The 17,368-nt window shown below is 44.5% G+C and overlaps 1 protein-coding gene across 2 annotated transcripts in view; it reads left to right on the top strand.

Moving 5' to 3' along the window:
• The window catches only part of HAUS8 (HAUS augmin like complex subunit 8), a 181,877-nt gene that overhangs the window by 139,216 nt on the left and 25,293 nt on the right, over positions 1 to 17,368 (top strand). For both annotated transcript variants that reach the window (XM_077253241.1, XM_077253251.1), the window contains exon 9: positions 1,247 to 1,388. In XM_077253241.1, coding sequence (XP_077109356.1) covers positions 1,247 to 1,388 — 142 coding nt within the window. The remainder of the gene's footprint in view (positions 1 to 1,246; positions 1,389 to 17,368) is intronic.

The raw sequence follows: 17,368 nt of genomic DNA, 5'->3' as shown, positions 1-17,368 counted from the left end.
CCCTGGCAAAAACTATGGAATCATGTTCACGAATGTTCATTCAGTTGTTTAATTTTTTGTAGAAAAAAAGCAGATCATAGACAAGGCAAAAAAGTAAATTTCATTTCAAATGGTAATTTTCTGGCTTTATGAAACACTAAACGAAATCAAGAACAAAAAATGTGGTAGTCAGTAATGGTTACTTTTTTTTAACCAAGCATAGGGAAAAAAAATAATTATGTCTGTGATCTGCTTTTTTTTTTCTATAAAATTAAACAACTGAATGAACATCCTCCAAGGCCGGTGATTCCATAATGTTTGCCAGGGGTTGTATATTATAGAAGTGCAAATTTTTATATTTTGACTAACTGCTGCTGACTCGCTAAGGGGGGGGCTCAATTAGTAAAAAATGTGTGTACTGTGGGAGTGGAGGGTTGAAAAGTTGTTTGCATGCTCAGGTACAACTCTCTACTTTTTTCAGTCTCTCTCTCCCCCACCACTCTTGATCTTGGCACTATTAAGGTTGTCCTCCTGACCCAGTAGACTTAACCCATATGTAATTGACTTTTATTGTAGTATATCTGTGGTAAAGGATAAAATCTATAGTGAATGTTTTGAAATCTTTCTGCAACCAAATGAACACATTCTTGGCATATCTTGAATTCTGCAGTTTTTCCTCTACATGTGGATGATAATGTTTTTTCATTTCAATAGCCCCAACGTATTCCTCAGCACTTTACATTTTAGAGTATTGTACAGAAAATAAAGATATTACAGAATAACACACAACTTGGATACCAAGTGAGGACCCTGCTCGCAAGGTTACAATCTGAGATATTTGGAATACCTCTCCCACTTGTATTGTACTATTTTTCTCATATCTACCGATTCTGCACTTAAAACTTAACAAATCCTCAATGTTCAGTTTTATGTGGATTTTGGAGTGGATTCTGCTCCTAAATCCACTTAGAAAACGATTTAGCTAATACTTTTGCAATTTTAATAGGTAAACACTTGTGTATTGCACCTGGTGTTGTTTTTTCCCACAATTTTCCAACATGTTACTTCTTGATGCACAACACGCCTCAAAATCCGCACCTAAAAACTTGTCCTCCAAAAATGTTTGTCCAAAACAAGAATGTTCAAAAAATCTTCTTAAGTAGGACACCCTACTAACTTTTTTTTAGGACCTGTAAGACTGGTTATAAAGATGAAAGAGTTCATAACAATCTCTGTGATTCCTTTTTTTTCCTAATCTTTTTTGCAGGCTGAATGTTTGGCTCCCTCTACTGCCACCACAACTCAATTCAAGGAAAATTACACATCATTTGCCACTGCTCTGGACTGCACAAGGCATCAGCTACCTATAAAAGATATCCATATCACTGGCACCCGGCAGAGATTTCTTGGTATTGACCGTTTATTGAAAATAGATATCTTTCTTTACTCCACGGATGCTTTTTTTTTTTTTTTTTTTTAAAGCATGCTTTGTATCCATTTAAATCTGATACCTGGTTCTATATAATTTTGATTGGTTTATGGCAAAGTAATAAACAAGGCATTTGTGCCTCAAAGTTGCAATTAGTCCATTGCCATGGCAAGTACAGGGTTTGGTTTTTTTTTTTTGTTTTTTTATGATATTTTGGACAGGAAACAAAGACTGTCTACATTAATTTATTGCTTTTCTGCCTGAGTTGAACAGTTAAAGTTCTGAAATTCTAGGCATAACTGCTCTGTACCATCTCCCACTTTCTGTACACTATTCTGGGAATAGTGTACAGAAAGTAGGTAGAAGCACCTGGTCGGTAGAAGCACCTGGTCGGTGCGAAACGGCCGTCGTTTGGCTCTCACTTTTCCTGTAAATACACACCCCCGTGCCGTGAAGATGGACTTCTAAATAAAGTTACCTGCAAAGAGATCGGTGAGTGCGGCCATTATTTCTTCAGTTATATTAACTAAAGGGATCCTAGCATCAGAAAATTGCCTATTGGGGTAATCCCAGGCACCTGCAGGCAATTAATTGATAACTACTGATGGTAACCGCAAAACTCTACACATATAATTTAGCTTCAGTTATAAAGTAAAAAATGTTTACCTAGAGTCATTGGGGTGGTACAGTATACTGGCTGACTCACTAAGTAATCGGAGGAGAAAAAAAAAGTCCTTTCCCTTTTTGACCCTTTGATTGCTCCAGCCAGGTGAAGTCCATACACAAGATTTAGCGAAGTAAACTACAGGCAGTGCCATGTTGCCGTTATTATACTGATTAAAATGATTCAGGTGCTTCTCACAAAATTAGAATATCATCAAAAAGTAAATTTTTTTTCAGTTCTTGAATACAAAAGGTGAAACTCATATTATATAGAGTCATTACAAAGAGTGATTTATTCCAAGTGTTTATTTTTGTTAATGTTCATGATTATGTCTTACAGCCAATGTAAGCCCAAATCATTATCTCAGTAAATTAAAATACTTTAGAATACCAGCTTGAAAAATTATTTTAAAATCCGAAATGTTGGCCGACTGAAATGTATGCTGAGTAAATGCACTCAACACTTGGTCGGGGCTCCTTTTGCATCAATTACTACAAACTACTGGAAACTTCATACTAGACCTCAAGCATCTTTAATGTTCTTACAGGTTGTTGGTCAAAATCTTGTGATACATGATCTTATCTATCCTTCCTTAAGTATGATGGTCGACCTGTTCCCTTTGCCGATAAGCACTCCCAAAATATGAGGTTTCTTCCACCATGCTTCATGGTTGGGATGGTGTTCTTGGGGTTGCACTCTTTATTTCTTCATCCAAACCATTCGAGTAGAGTTGATACCAAAAAGTTCTATTTTGGTCTCATCTGGCCATATAACCTTTTCCCAGGTATTTTCTGGATCATCAAGATGGTCATTGGCGAACTTTACAGGCCTGGACACTCTCTGGCGTGAGCAGGGGAACCTTGTGTGCCCTGCAGAATTTTAATCCATGACGGTGTAGTGTCACTAACAAATGTTTGCGACTATGGTCCCAGCTCTCTTGAAGTACTTTATCAGGTCCTCCCGTGTAGTTCTGTGCTGATTCCTGACCTTTCTCGGAATCTTCCTGCATTTTGCATGGAGCCCCAGACTGCGGAAGATTGACAGTCAGCTTGTGTGTCTTCCATTTTCTAATAATTGTGCCAGCGGTTATTTCCTTCTCACCAAGCTTGCCTATTGTCCTGTAGGCCATCCCAGTCTTTTTGCAGGTCTACTATTCTGTAGCTGTTGTAATTTAGTAGCTCTTTGGTCTTGGCCATGGTGGAGAGGGTGGAGTGTGAGTGTGTTGACAGGTGTCTTTTATACAGGTAACAAGTTCTAGCTGGTGCAATTAATACAGGTTATGAGTGCAGAATAGGAGGGCTTCTTAAAGAAAAACTAACAGGTCTGTGAGGACCAGAATTCTGGCTGGTTGGTAGGTGATCAGATACTTATTTCATATAATTTAATTAATTATTTATTTAAAAATCATAAAAAGTGATTTTCAGTTATTGGGCTTTTTTTGTTTGTTTGTTTTTAGTTTTAGATAGTCTCTCATAGTGTTTGTTGAAATGTCATTGAATCCATTCTTTCCTCTACCCATGAAATGTTCCCCGTGCCATTGGCTGCAACACAACTCCAAAGCATGATTGATCCACCTCCATGCTTAATGATTGGCGGAATGTTCTTTTCCTGAAATTGTACCTTTGTAATTTTTTTTTTCTCCACACATACCTTTTGATCATTGTGGCCAAAGAGTTCTATTTGAGCTTAATTGGACCACAGGACTTGTTTCCAAATGGCATCATCCTTGTTTAGATGTTCTTTTGCATACCTCTGACTCTAAATTTTATAGTAAGGATGAAGGAGAGGTTTTCTTCTGATGACTCGTCCATGAAGGCCGCCTTTGTGCATGTCTCTGGAGTTGTGGTACATTGTTCTACTGTTCAGAGTCTGCTAAATCTTTCTGAAGGTCTTTTGCAGTTAAGTGGGGATTCTGATTTTCCTCTCTAGCAGTCCTACCAGCAGCTCTCACTGAAATTTTAGCTTGGTCTGTTATGATCCCAGTGGCTTAGGATCACAAATCTAACCAGCTAAGTCAGAGAAAATAGGACAAGCTCTGGGGATGTGGTAACTGGACTGACCGCAAAACCTGATCCTAACCAAACACACTAAAGGTAGCCGTGGAACGTTTCCTGAAATCCTAGACGTCTCTTCACGGCCTGAGAAACTGACTACCCCTAGAGATAAAGTAAGACCTCACTTGCCTCAGAGAAATAACCCCAAAGATAAAGAACAGCCCCCCACAAATAATAACGGTGAGTTAAGAGGAAAAGACAAACGCAGAGATGAAACAGGTTAAGCAAATGAGGCCCGCTAACGCTAGATAGCAGAAAATAGCAAGGGATCTGTGCGGTCAGTAAAAAACCCTATACAAAAATATCCACGCAGAGAATGCGAGAACCCCCACACCAACTAACGATGTGGGGGGAGCAACTCAGCACCCCAGAGCTACAGCAAGCAGAGAAATCACATATTAGCAAGCTGGACAAAACTCATAATATTCTAGGAAACATATTGAACATAGATGAGCAAGAATAATCAAACAGAACTTAGCTTCTCATGGAGAGACTGATTACGGATGTAGACAGGAGCAATCAGAATAGCACTGAATACAACGACAGCAGGCATAGACTGAGAGTCCAAGTGAGCTTACATAGAAAACCAGCCCACAGATAACGAGACAGCTGATGCCAGTCACAAACCTGCAGAAAGACAGCACTCACACAGTACCACTTGTGACCACAAGAGGGAGCCCAGAAATAGAGTTCACAACAGTACCCCCCCCCCCCCTTGAGGGGAGGGGTCACCGAACCCTCATCAAGACCCCCAGGGCGATCAGGATGAGCCGCATGGAAGGCACGAACCAAATCGGCCGCATGAACATCAGAGGCGACAACCCAGGAATTATCCTCCTGACCATAGCCCTTCCACTTAACTAAATACTGAAGCCTCCGTCTGGAAATACGAGAATCCAAGATCTTCTCCACCACGTACTCCAATTCGCCCTCAACCAGCACCGGAGCAGGAGGCTCAACAGAAGGAACCACAGGCACCACATACCTCCGCAACAAAGACCTATGGAACACATTATGAATGGCAAACGATGCTGGAAGGTCCAAACGAAAAGACACCGGGTTAAGGATTTCCAAAATCTTATAAGGACCGATGAAGCGAGGCTTGAATTTAGGAGAGGAAACCTTCATAGGAACATACCGAGAAGAGAGCCATACCAAATCCCCAACGCGAAGTCGGGGACCAACACCGCGACGGCGGTTGGCAAAGCGCTGAGCCTTCTCCTGTGACAAATTCAAATTGTCCACCACATGGTTCCAAATCTGCTGCAACCTATCCACCACAGAATCCACCCCCGGACAGTCAGAAGGCTCAACCTGACCCGAGGAAAAACGAGGATGAAAACCAGAATTGCAGAAAAAAGGCGAAACCAAAGTAGCAGAACTAGCCCGATTATTAAGGGCAAACTCGGCCAATGGCAAAAAAGTCACCCAATCATCCTGATCAGCAGAAACAAAACATCTTAAATAAGTTTCCAAGGTCTGATTAGTTCGCTCGGTTTGGCCATTCGTCTGAGGATGGAAGGCCGACGAAAAAGACAAATCAATGCCCATCTTAGCACAAAAAATCCGCCAAAATCTGGACACAAGCTGGGATCCTCTGTCAGACACAATATTTTCAGGGATGCCGTGCAAGCGAACCACATTCTGAAAAAATAAAGGAACCAAATCTGAGGAGGAAGGCAACTTAGGCAAGGGCACCAAATGGACCATTTTGGAAAAACGATCACGCACCACCCAGATGACAGACATTCTCTGAGATACTGGAAGATCTGAAATAAAATCCATGGAAATGTGCGTCCAAGGCCTCTTCGGGACAGGCAAAGGCAAAAGCAAACCGCTGGCACGAGAACAGCAAGGCTTAGCCCGAGCACAAATCCCACAGAACTGCACAAAGGAACGCACATCCCGCGACAAGGAAGGCCACCAGAAGGACCTAGCCACCAAATCTCTGGTACCAAAAATCCCAGGATGACCTGCCAACACCGAAGAATGAACCTCGGAAATAACTCTGCTGGTCCATCTATCTGGGACAAACAGTCTCTCTGGTGGGCAACGGTCAGGTCTCTCAGCCTGAAATTTCTGCAGCACTCGTCGCAAATCTGGGGAAATGGCAGACAAAATCACTCCCTCTTTGAGGATACCAGCCGGCTCTGAAACTCCCGGAGAGTCGGGCACAAAACTCCTAGAAAGGGCATCAGCCTTCACGTTCTTCGAACCAGGTAGGTCCGAGACCACGAAATCGAAACGGGAGAAAAACAACGACCAACGAGCCTGTCTAGGATTCATACGCTTAGCAGACTCGAGATAAATCAGATTTTTGTGATCAGTCAAGACCACCACACGATGCCTAGCTCCCTCGAGCCAATGTCGCCACTCCTCAAATGCCCACTTCATAGCCAACAATTCCCGATTACCAACATCATAATTCCGCTCGGCAGGCGAAAACTTTCTTGAAAAGAAGGCACAAGGCTTCATCACAGAGCCATGAGAGCTTCTCTGCGACAAAACAGCCCCTGCTCCAATCTCAGAAGCATCCACCTCGACCTGGAAAGGAAGAGAGATATCAGGCTGACATAATACTGGAGCTGAAGAAAACCGGCGCTTCAGCTCCCGAAAGGCTTCCACTGCCGCAGGAGACCAATTAGTCACATCAGAACCTTTCTTGGTCAAATCCGTCAAGGGCTTAACCACGCCAGAAAAATTAGCGATGAAGCGATGGTAAAAATTAGCAAAACCCAAGAACTTCTGAAGACTCTTAACAGATGTAGGCTGAGTCCAGTCATGAATAGCCTGGACCTTGACTGGGTCCATCTCAATAGTAGAAGGAGAAAAAATAAAACCCACAAAGGAAACCTTCTGTACTCCGAAGAGACATTTTGAGCCCTTCACAAATAAGGCATTAGCACGCAGGACCTGAAATACCATCCTGACCTGCTTCACATGGGACTCCCAGTCCTCAGAAAAGACCAAAATGTCATCCAGATACACAATCATAAATTTATCCAGATATTCTCGGAAGATGTCATGCATGAAGGACTGGAACACAGAAGGAGCATTAGAGAGTCCAAAAGGCATCACCAAGTATTCAAAATGGCCCTCGGGCGTATTAAATGCTGTTTTCCATTCATCCCCCTGCTTAATACGCACAAGGTTATACGCACCACGAAGATCTATCTTGGTGAACCAACTGGACCCCTTAATCCGAGCAAACAGATCAGACAATAATGGCAAAGGATACTGAAATTTGACCGTGATTTTATTTAGAAGACGATAATCTATACAAGGTCTCAGAGAACCATCCTTCTTGGCCACAAAAAAGAATCCTGCACCAAGAGGGGAGGAGGACAGGCGAATATGTCCCTTCTCTAAAGACTCCTTTATATAACTCCGCATTGCGGCATGTTCTGGTATAGACAAATTAAAAAGTCGTCTCTTAGGGAACTTACTACCAGGAATCACATTTATAGCACAATCACAATCCCTGTGAGGAGGCAGGGCACCGGATCTGGGCTCATCAAATACATCCTGGTAGTGCGACAAAAACTCAGGGACCTCAGAAGGAGTGGAGGAAGCAATTGACACCAAGGGAGCATCGCCATGAATCCCCTGGCAACCCCAACTTGAAATAGACATAGCTTTCCAATCCAGAACTGGATTATGGGCCTGCAGCCATGGCAGACCCAAAACGACAACATCATGCAGATTATGCAGCACAAGAAAGCGAATCACCTCCTGATGCACAGGAGTCATGCACATGGTCACTTGAGTCCAATACTGAGGCTTATTCTCAGCCAATGGTGTAGCATCAATACCCCTCAGTGGAATAGGGAATTCCAAAGGCTCCAGGACAAAACCACAGCGCCTGGCAAACGACAAATCCATCAGGTTCAGGGCAGCACCTGAATCCACAAAAGCCATAACTGAGTAGGATGACAAAGAACAAATTAAAGTAACAGACAAAATGAATTTAGGCTGTATAGTACCAACGGCGACAGATTTAGCGATCTTTTTTACGCGCTTAGAGCATGCTGAGATAACATGAGTTGAATCACCACAGTAAAAGCACAACCCATTTTGACGTCTATGATTTTGCCGCTCAATTCTGGTCTGAATTCGGTCACATTGCATAGACTCAGGTCTCTGTTCAGAAAACACCGCCAGATGGTGCGCAGATTTGCGCTCCCGCAAACGCCGATCAATCTGAATGGCCAAAGCCATTGAGTCATTCAGACTTGCAGGCGTGGGGAACCCCACCATAACATTCTTAATGGCTTCAGAAAGACCTTCTCTGAAATTTGCAGCCAGGGCACACTCATTCCATTGAGTAAGCACCGACCATTTCCGAAATTTTTGACAATACACCTCAGCTTCATCCTGGCCCTGAGAGAGAGCCAGCAAGGCCTTTTCTGCCTGGTTCTCAAGATTAGGTTCCTCATAAAACAATCCAAGCGCCAGAAAAAACGCATCCACATTAAGCAATGCAGGATCTCCCGGCGCCAGGGAGAAGGCCCAATCTTGAGGGTCGCCACGTAACAGGGAGATAACAATTCTAACTTGCTGAGCGGAATCACCAGAGGAACGAGGTCTCAAAGAAAGAAATAATTTACAATTATTCTTAAAATTCAGAAACCGAGATCTATCTCCAGAAAACAACTCAGGAATAGGTACTTTTGGCTCAGACATAGGACTGTGAACAACAAAATCCTGAATGCTTTGCACCCTTGCAGCAAGATGATCCACACTAGAAGTCAGACTCTGAATATCCATGTCTGCAGCTGAACTCAAAGCCACCCAGAGATTAAGGGGATGAGAGAAGCTGGACAGACTGCAGCAAAGGGAGAGGAAAAAATAAATAAAAAAATTGTACTCAGGGCTTCTGTTATCCCACTTCTGCGATGCATTAAACACTTTTCGGGCCTGCTGTACTGTTATGATCCCAGTGGCTTAGGATCACAAATCTAACCAGCCAAGTCAGAGAAAATAGGACAAGCTCTGGGAATGTGGTAACTGGACTGACCGCAAAACCTGATCCTAACCAAACACACTAAAGGTAGCCGTGGAACGTTTCCTGAAATCCTAGACGTCTCTTCACGGCCTGAGAAACTGACTACCCCTAGAGATAAAGTAAGACCTCACTTGCCTCAGAGAAATAACCCCAAAGATAAAGAACAGCCCCCCACAAATAATAACGGTGAGTTAAGAGGAAAAGACAAACGCAGAGATGAAACAGGTTAAGCAAATGAGGCCCGCTAACGCTAGATAGCAGAAAATAGCAAGGGATCTGTGCGGTCAGTAAAAAACCCTATACAAAAATATCCACGCAGAGAATGCGAGAACCCCCACACCAACTAACGATGGGGGGGGAGCAACTCAGCACCCCAGAGCTACAGCAAGCAGAGAAATCACATATTAGCAAGCTGGACAAAACTCATAATATTCTAGGAAACATATTGAACATAGATGAGCAAGGGTGATCTATTTCAAGTGTTTTTTTAAGTTAATGTTGATGATTATGGCTTACAGCCAAAGAAACCTCAAAAAGTCATTATCACAGTAAATTGGAATACTTTATAACACCAGCTTGAAAAATTATTTTAAAATTCGACATTATGGCCTACTGAAATGTATATTCAGTAAATGCACTCAATATTTGCATACATGGTTTTGCATCAATGCAGCGTGGCATGGAGGTGATTAGCCTGTGGCACTGCTGAGGTGTTATGGAAGCCCAGGTTGTTTTGATAGCCGCCTTCAGATCGTCTGCATTGTTGGGTCTGGTGTCTCTCATCTTCCTCTTGACAATACCCCATAGATTCTCTATGGTGTTAAGGTCAGGCGAGTTTGCTGGCCAGTCAACCACAGTGATACTGTTGTTTTTAAACCAGGTATTGGTACTTTTGGCACTATGGACAAGTTCTGCTGGAGAATGAAATTTCCATCTCCAAAAAGCTTGTTGGCAGAGGGAGGCATAAAGTGCTCTAAAATTTCCTGATAGACGACTGCGCTGACTTTGGTCTTGATAACACAGTGGACCTACACCAGCAGATGACATGGCTCCCCAAACCATCATTGATTGTGAAACTTCACACTAGACCTCAAGCAGCTTGGATTGTGTGCATCTCCACTCTTCCCCTTCGGGACATTGATTTTCAAATGAAATGCAAAATGTACTTTCATCTGAAAACACCTTGGACCACTGAGCAACAGTCCAGTTCTTTTTCTCCTTCACCCAGGTAAGATACTTCTGGCGGAGTCTATTGGTCATGACTAGTGATGAGCGAATATACTCGTTACTCGATTTCCCGAGCACGCTCGGGTGACCTCCGAGAATTTTTTCGTGCTCGGAGTTTTAGTTTTTATTGCCGCATCTGAATGATTTACATCTGTTAGCCAGCATTAGTACATGTGGGGGTTGCCTGGTTGCATGTACTTATGCTGGTTAACAGATGTAAATCATTCAGCTGCGGCAAGAAAAACTAAATTTCCGAGCACTAAAAAATACTCGGGGGACACCCGAGCGTGCTCGGGAAATCGCGAGTAACGAGTATATTCGCTCATCACTAGTCATGACCCTCCATGTGGAGTGTGTCAATGAATGCCTTCTGCACATCTGTCAAGTCAGCAGTCTTCCCCATGATTGTGGAGCCTACTGAAACAGACTAAGGGACCTTTGTAAATGCTTAGGAAGCCTTTGCAGATGTTTTTTGTTAATTCTAATTTACTGAGATAATGACGTTTGGGTTTTCATTGGCTGTAAGCCGTAAACCTCAAGATAAACAGAAATAAACACTTGAAATACTGTAGATCACTCTGTATTTAATGACTATATCATGAGTATATATCTCCAAAAATTGGAAGATCAAAGAGTAAATTTATTTCAGTTCTTCACTACAAAGAGTGATGCATCTATATATATATATCTATATATATATATATATATATATATATATATATATATATATATATATATATATATATATATATATATATTCACTCTTTGTATTGAAGAACTGAAATAAATTTACTCAAAGTAGCCTTCTTCAAAGTAGCCACCTTTTGCTTTGATGACTGCTTTGCACACTCTTGGCATTCTCTTGATGAGCTTCAAGAGGTAGTCACCGGGAATGGTCTTCCAACAATCTTGAAGGAGTTCCCAGAGATGCTTAGCAATTGTTGGCCCTTTTGCCTTCACTCTGCGGTCCAGCTCACCCCAAACCATCTCGATTGGGTTCAGGTCTGGTGACTGTGGAGGCCAGGTCATCTGGCCGTAGCACCCCATCACTCTCCTTCTTGGTCAAATAGCCCTTACACAGCCTGGAGGTGTGTTTGGGGTCATTGTCCTTTTGAAAAATAAATGATGGTCCAACTAAATGCAAACCAGATGGAATAGCATGCCGCTGCAAGATGCTGTGGTAGCCATGCTGGTTCAGTATGCCTTCAATTTTGAATAAATCCCCAACAGTGTCACCAGCAAAGCACCCCCCACACCATCACACCTCCTCCTCCATGCTTCACGGTGGGAACCAGTCATGTAGAGTCCATCCGTTCACCTTTTCTGCGTCGCACAAAGACACAGTGTTTGGAACCAAAAAATTCAAATTTGCACTCATCAGACCAAAGCACAGATTTCCACTGGTCTAATGTCCATTCCTTGTGTTCTTTAGCCCAAACAAGGCTCTTCTGCTTGTTGCCTGTCCTTAGCAGTGGTTTCCTAGCAGCTATTTTACCGTGAAGGCCTGCTGCACACAGTCTCCTCTTAACAGTTGTTGTAGAGATGTGTCTGCTGCTAGAACTCTGTGTGGTATTGACCTGGTCTCTAATCTGAGCTGCTGTTAACCTGCGATTTGAGGCTGGTGACTAGGATAAACTTATCCTCAGAAGCAGAGGTGACTCTTGGTCTTCCTTTCCTGGGGAGGTCCTCATGTGAGCCAGTTTCTTTGTCCCCAAGTGCAGTGGCAAAAACTATCAAGCGCTACACTTTCAAAGTTTGCCCAATTTTTCAGACTGACTGACCTTCATTTCTTAAATTAATGATGGCCACTCGTTTTTCTTTACTTAGCTGTTTTTTTCTTGCCAGAAAACAAATTCTAACAGTCTATTCATTAGGACTATCAGCTGTGTATCCACCAGACTTCTGCACAACACAACCGATGGTTCCAACACCATTTATAAGGCAAAAAATCCCACTTATTATACCTGACAGGGCACACCTTTGAAGTGAAAACCATTCCCGGTGACTACCTCTTGAAGCTCATCAAGAGAATGCCAAGAGTGTGCAAAGCAGTCATCAAAGCAAAAGGTGGCTACTTTGAAGAACCTAGAATATAAGACATAATTTCAGTTGTTTCACACTTTTTTGTTAAGTATATAATTCCACGTGTGTTAATTCATAGTTTTGATGCCTTCAGTGTGAATGTACAATTTTCATAGTCATGAAAATGAAGAAAAATCTTTAAATGAGGTGTGTCCAAACTTTTGGTCTGTATTGTATGTATGTGTATGTATGTATCTGTATGTATGTATTATATGAAATGAGTATTGAACATGTCACTAATTGTTCTAGTAATTCAATTTTTAAAGGTGCTTTTGACATGAGATTCTCGCTAGATGTCTGAAGCATCCAATCCACACATGCAAGGAAAGGACATCAAACTATTATGTCCATGAATTAAGTTATGTGCAATAATGAGAAATGACACAGGGAATTTCTAAACAGCTGAAGGTGCCTGTGAACAGTGTTGGGACCATCCGAAAATGTAAACAACATCGTTTCACCATAAACTGGCCACAGCCAGGTGCTCTATGCATGATTTCAGACAAAGGAGTGAAAATCATTATCCAAAGAATGGTCCAAGAAGATCATCTGTGGAGATCCACAGATCTGTATATTAGATATCAATCTGACACACATTTATACATAAATTTTTTTCTTAAATTGAACCTGTCACCAGGTTTGGCTGCTAAGAGATACAGCCACTGGCTTTCAGGGCTGATCTACAGCCTTCTATAAAGCTGTATATCTGCCCCCAACCTGACCTGTAAGAGAAGAATAATAACTTATTAGACTCCACTACGGGCGGTCCGGTCCGATGGCGTCTATGGTGTTGGTCTTGCGCTTCATATCTTACTATATCGGCCTCCTGTTTGCTTCGTGTGGTTGACGCATCCCTTCGTCATCCACACAGTCTCCTCGGCACAGCACTCATGCGCAGGTGTACTTCTCTAACCTGTTGAAAGCAGAGCAAAGTATTGCAGTGCGCAGGTGCTGGAGCTCTGTGACCTTTCCCGGCACCTGCGCACTGCAGTACTTTGCTCTGCTCTCAACAGAGAAGTACATCTATGCAGGATCGTGGTGCCTAGGAGACGCGTTATCCCCTCGACGCAAGCAGGAGGGCGGCATCGCAAGAAGGGAGGCAACGGACCACCCCGAAGGTGAGTATAATAATATTGGGGGGCTTATATACAGCATCATAGAATGCTATATATCAACCCTGAAACGTGATGGCCGTATCTTTTCAGCCAAACCTGGTGATAGGTTCACTTTAATGCTTCAGTACTACTGGTCCATTAAAAGTAATGCCACGGTATATAGAAAAAGAAAAATGCCATAAAAAAACAATGGCAGAATAGCTTGTTTTTTTTTCACTGCCTCTGAGAAGGGGAGGAGGAATTTAAGAGTAAAATACGAAATAGTTATGTTCCTCAGAATTCGTCAACATAAGTAATAAACCTAAACCATTTTCTGCTTTGGCATTGCTGTTTTCATACTGGACTGTATAAGAAACATCAAGAAAAACTTCAATTTCTTTATCGCTTCATTGGGGGACACAGGTAACCATGGGTGAATGCTACTGTCGCTATTAGGCTGACACTATACAAATAAGGAAAAATAACTCCTCCCCGGCAGTATACACCCTCCAGGCACAAGTCCACTCAATTTTTGCTTAGTGTCTGTAGGTGGCGGACCTGGATCTAACGACCAACAGGGTTTTTGTGTGTTTAATCATTTCCCCTTTCTTTTTCAGACTTAAATCTTCGGGTAACAGGGTGCAGATTCTCACTCTTTTTTTCCCACATTTAAGCGACCGAGAGAGCAGTGTGGTACTCGCCGCATTACCCACTCTCGGACCCGCTGACAGGACTTCGTCCCCTGTCACCCTTATGGGTGTTTCAGAGTAACTTCTTGGTGGACAGTCCTCGCCTTTTCTCCTCCTCACCCCTCTCCTTGGAGAGGGATGAGAGGAAGACGGTGGTCACCTGCGGTGACCTCCCCCCTTCTTGTAAGGGGTTGATGCCGTCTTCTGCACAGTCCGGAGACGGTGCGGGAAGGAGGATCCCCTCTTCCAGGACCCTCTCTGCCTACCGAGGGCTCCTGACGCGATCCTCAACTATGAAGAGGGATGGATCTTCATGCAGGTACAGACAGCGGACCCCCCTGCCCGCTCGCCCGCAGCACTCGTCGCTGCAGCATTCACCTGTGACAGCCATGGGACATTTTGCGGTCATAGATTCAAATCGCGCACCCTTTTTGTATTTACTGCCTCTTGTCCTGGGCAGAGTGTTTTCCGGCAGGCCACGCCCCCTTTTCTCTGGCCTAACCAGACTCCGGCTCTTCCATCACTGGGCACACCTCCTCCTCGTCTCAGCGCTGGCATTGGTCTCTCTCAGGTGGGACACGCCCCTTCAGGCGCTCCAGCCTATCGGGTCATCTGTTTCACATTGCGGCCGTCCACGCCCCCTTTTCTGCGCGCCAATTACATAGTAACATAGTTATTAAGGTTGAAGGAAGACTTTAAGTCCATCTAGTTCAACCCATAGCCTAACATGCCCGCAGCTATCGCTTCTGAACAGCTTCCCTCACCGTTCACGTCGCGTGGCCACGAGGTCTTCTTCCAGCCGGGGGACACAGCTTCCTGTGCTGCCACTCATTGCTCGGTGTCTGGTAGGCTCTGCATTCCTCCTCCCCTGGCCTGTACTGTTCCCTTCGCAGTATCTCCTTCTTGTCATCCTGCTACAGGTGTCACTCAGTCTCTATCTATGCCCAACCCCGCAGGGGCCCACGGCTATATCCCTACGGTGACTCACTATGCTTGTGTCCGCTGTAAGAGAAAGTGGACTTCAGGCCAGCCGTCTCCTTTCTGTCTGTCCTGCAGTCCTTCCACCATGTCCGTCCCTCAGGAAGTCCCTAATACTCTGGATGAGAGCACTCCCCCGGAGTGGGCTGTTGCCATGTCTGTCAGTCTCTGACAGTCAGTCTGAGTCCCTGGTACAGTCCCTGGTGCAGATAGAACGCATTCCACTTCTATCTGCTGCCACCAGTGCCACGAACCCCTCACACGGCGATTCGCTTACACCTGACCACGACTCTCACAGGGACAGATTAGAGAAAAGATCCAGGAAGAGGACTCTGTCTAGCTCCTCATCCAGTTCACCGGATCCCACTGTGCTATCCAGAATACCCCGCTCTACCCATTCCCCCTCCTCGGAGGCGGACGTCGGGTCGGATGTAGCCTCTCAGTTGGAGTCTGACTCGGATGCAGATCAGACCTCCGGGACGCAGGATATGGTAGATAGCCTTATTTCGGCTATTATTCAAACCCTTGAACTTAAGGAGGAAGATGCAACTTCTCAGGACAACTCCGTTTCATTCAAACGGGTGAAACGTCCCTCTAGAGTGTTTCCCAACCACAAAGAGTTTGAGAACACCACTTCTAGACACTTGGAACATCCCGGAAAACGTTTTCCTGGAAGAAAACGTCTGGACATCTTATACCCTTTTGATTCAGACCTTGTGAGCAAATGTCCGAATCACCTAAAGTAGATCTGCCTGTGTCGAGATTATCCTCGCAGACAGTTCTGTCTATTCCTGATGCGGCGTCTCTAAAGGATGCTACGGACAGGCAAATTGAGGCTTTAACCAAATCAGCCTTTGAGGCGTCCAGCGCTTCTCTCTGCCCCAATGTCGCTTCCTCTTGGGTGGCGAAAGCCATATCGGCCTGGGCCAAGATCCTTCGCAGGGGCATTGTAGCTTCGGCTCCTTCTGAGGAGCTAGCGGATGTAGCGGACCAGATTGCCCACGCAGGGAAATACCTCAAGGGCAAACAGTACCATCATCGCCATTCGCTGCGTCCTTTGACTGAAAGCGTGGAACGCAGACCCCACTTCTAAAAATTCCCTCATTGGTCTGCCTTTCCAGGGCTCCAGGCTCTTTGGCACAAAGCTAGACCAGATTATCTAAGACGCCACTGGTGGTAAGAGCACTTCTCTACCTCAATCTAAACCTAGGTGCCCCTTCAATAGAAAGGGACCCCAATCCTTTCGGTCCTTCACTTCCTCAGGTGGTTCCTCTCAACAGGACCATTCTTCCGCCCAGGGGGAACAAAGAAAACCTTCCTTCAGGCCTAACCCTCACTGAAGGGCCAAGAGCCGCTCCTCTACACCTTTCGGATCTTGTTGCCACAGATTTTCTTCAAAATGATGGGTTACACCCACCTGGAAATGTTTCCAGGGTGGAAGGCAGGCTTCTTCTGTTCACAGAGGCTTGGTTATCGGTAGTCGACGACGCCTGGGTCAGGGAGATCGTCACATCAGGCTACAAAATAGAATTTTCTTCGCCCCCAGGAAGAAGTTTCTTCCTCTCTCGTCCACCCAAGCTGCCCTCCCATGTCCCAGGGCTTCTCCAGGCTGTTGCTTCCCTCCTCACCTCAGGGGTAATCGTCCCAGTTCCTTACCGCGATCGGTTTTCGGGCTTTTACTCTAATCTGTTCGTAGTTCCGAAAAAAGATGGCTCTTCGCCCGATTTTGGATCTCAAGTGATTGAACCACCACCTTCGGGTTCGACACTTAAAAATGGCGTCACTGCGCTCGGTAATCGCTTCCATGGAACCTGCAGAATATCTGCTCTGTGAACATTCAGGATGCGTACCTACACACATTCCTGTTTGTGTACAGCATCAGAGGTTCCCTCTTTTTGCGATCCAGGAGCAACATTACCAGTTCACAGCTCTCCCGTTCGGCCTGGCGTCCGCTCCCTATGTCTTCGCGAAGGTAATGGCACCGGTCATGGCCAACCTTCGATCAAAGGGGATCCTCATAATTCCCTAAGTCGATGACCTCCTGGTCAAGGGTCCGTCTCGACGGAATTGCAGCCAGAGTCTCCAGATCACTCTGGACACGCTAATCCGTCTCGGTTGGATAATCCACAAAGAGAAGTCCACCTTAATTCCGACCCAACGTCTCGAG

This window comes from Ranitomeya variabilis, chromosome 1 (assembly GCF_051348905.1).
Source record: "Ranitomeya variabilis isolate aRanVar5 chromosome 1, aRanVar5.hap1, whole genome shotgun sequence".
Lineage (NCBI taxonomy): Eukaryota > Metazoa > Chordata > Amphibia > Anura > Dendrobatidae > Ranitomeya > Ranitomeya variabilis.
The sequence above is the reverse complement of the archived record's forward strand: the minus strand, read 5'-3'. Positions and strand labels throughout refer to the sequence as shown.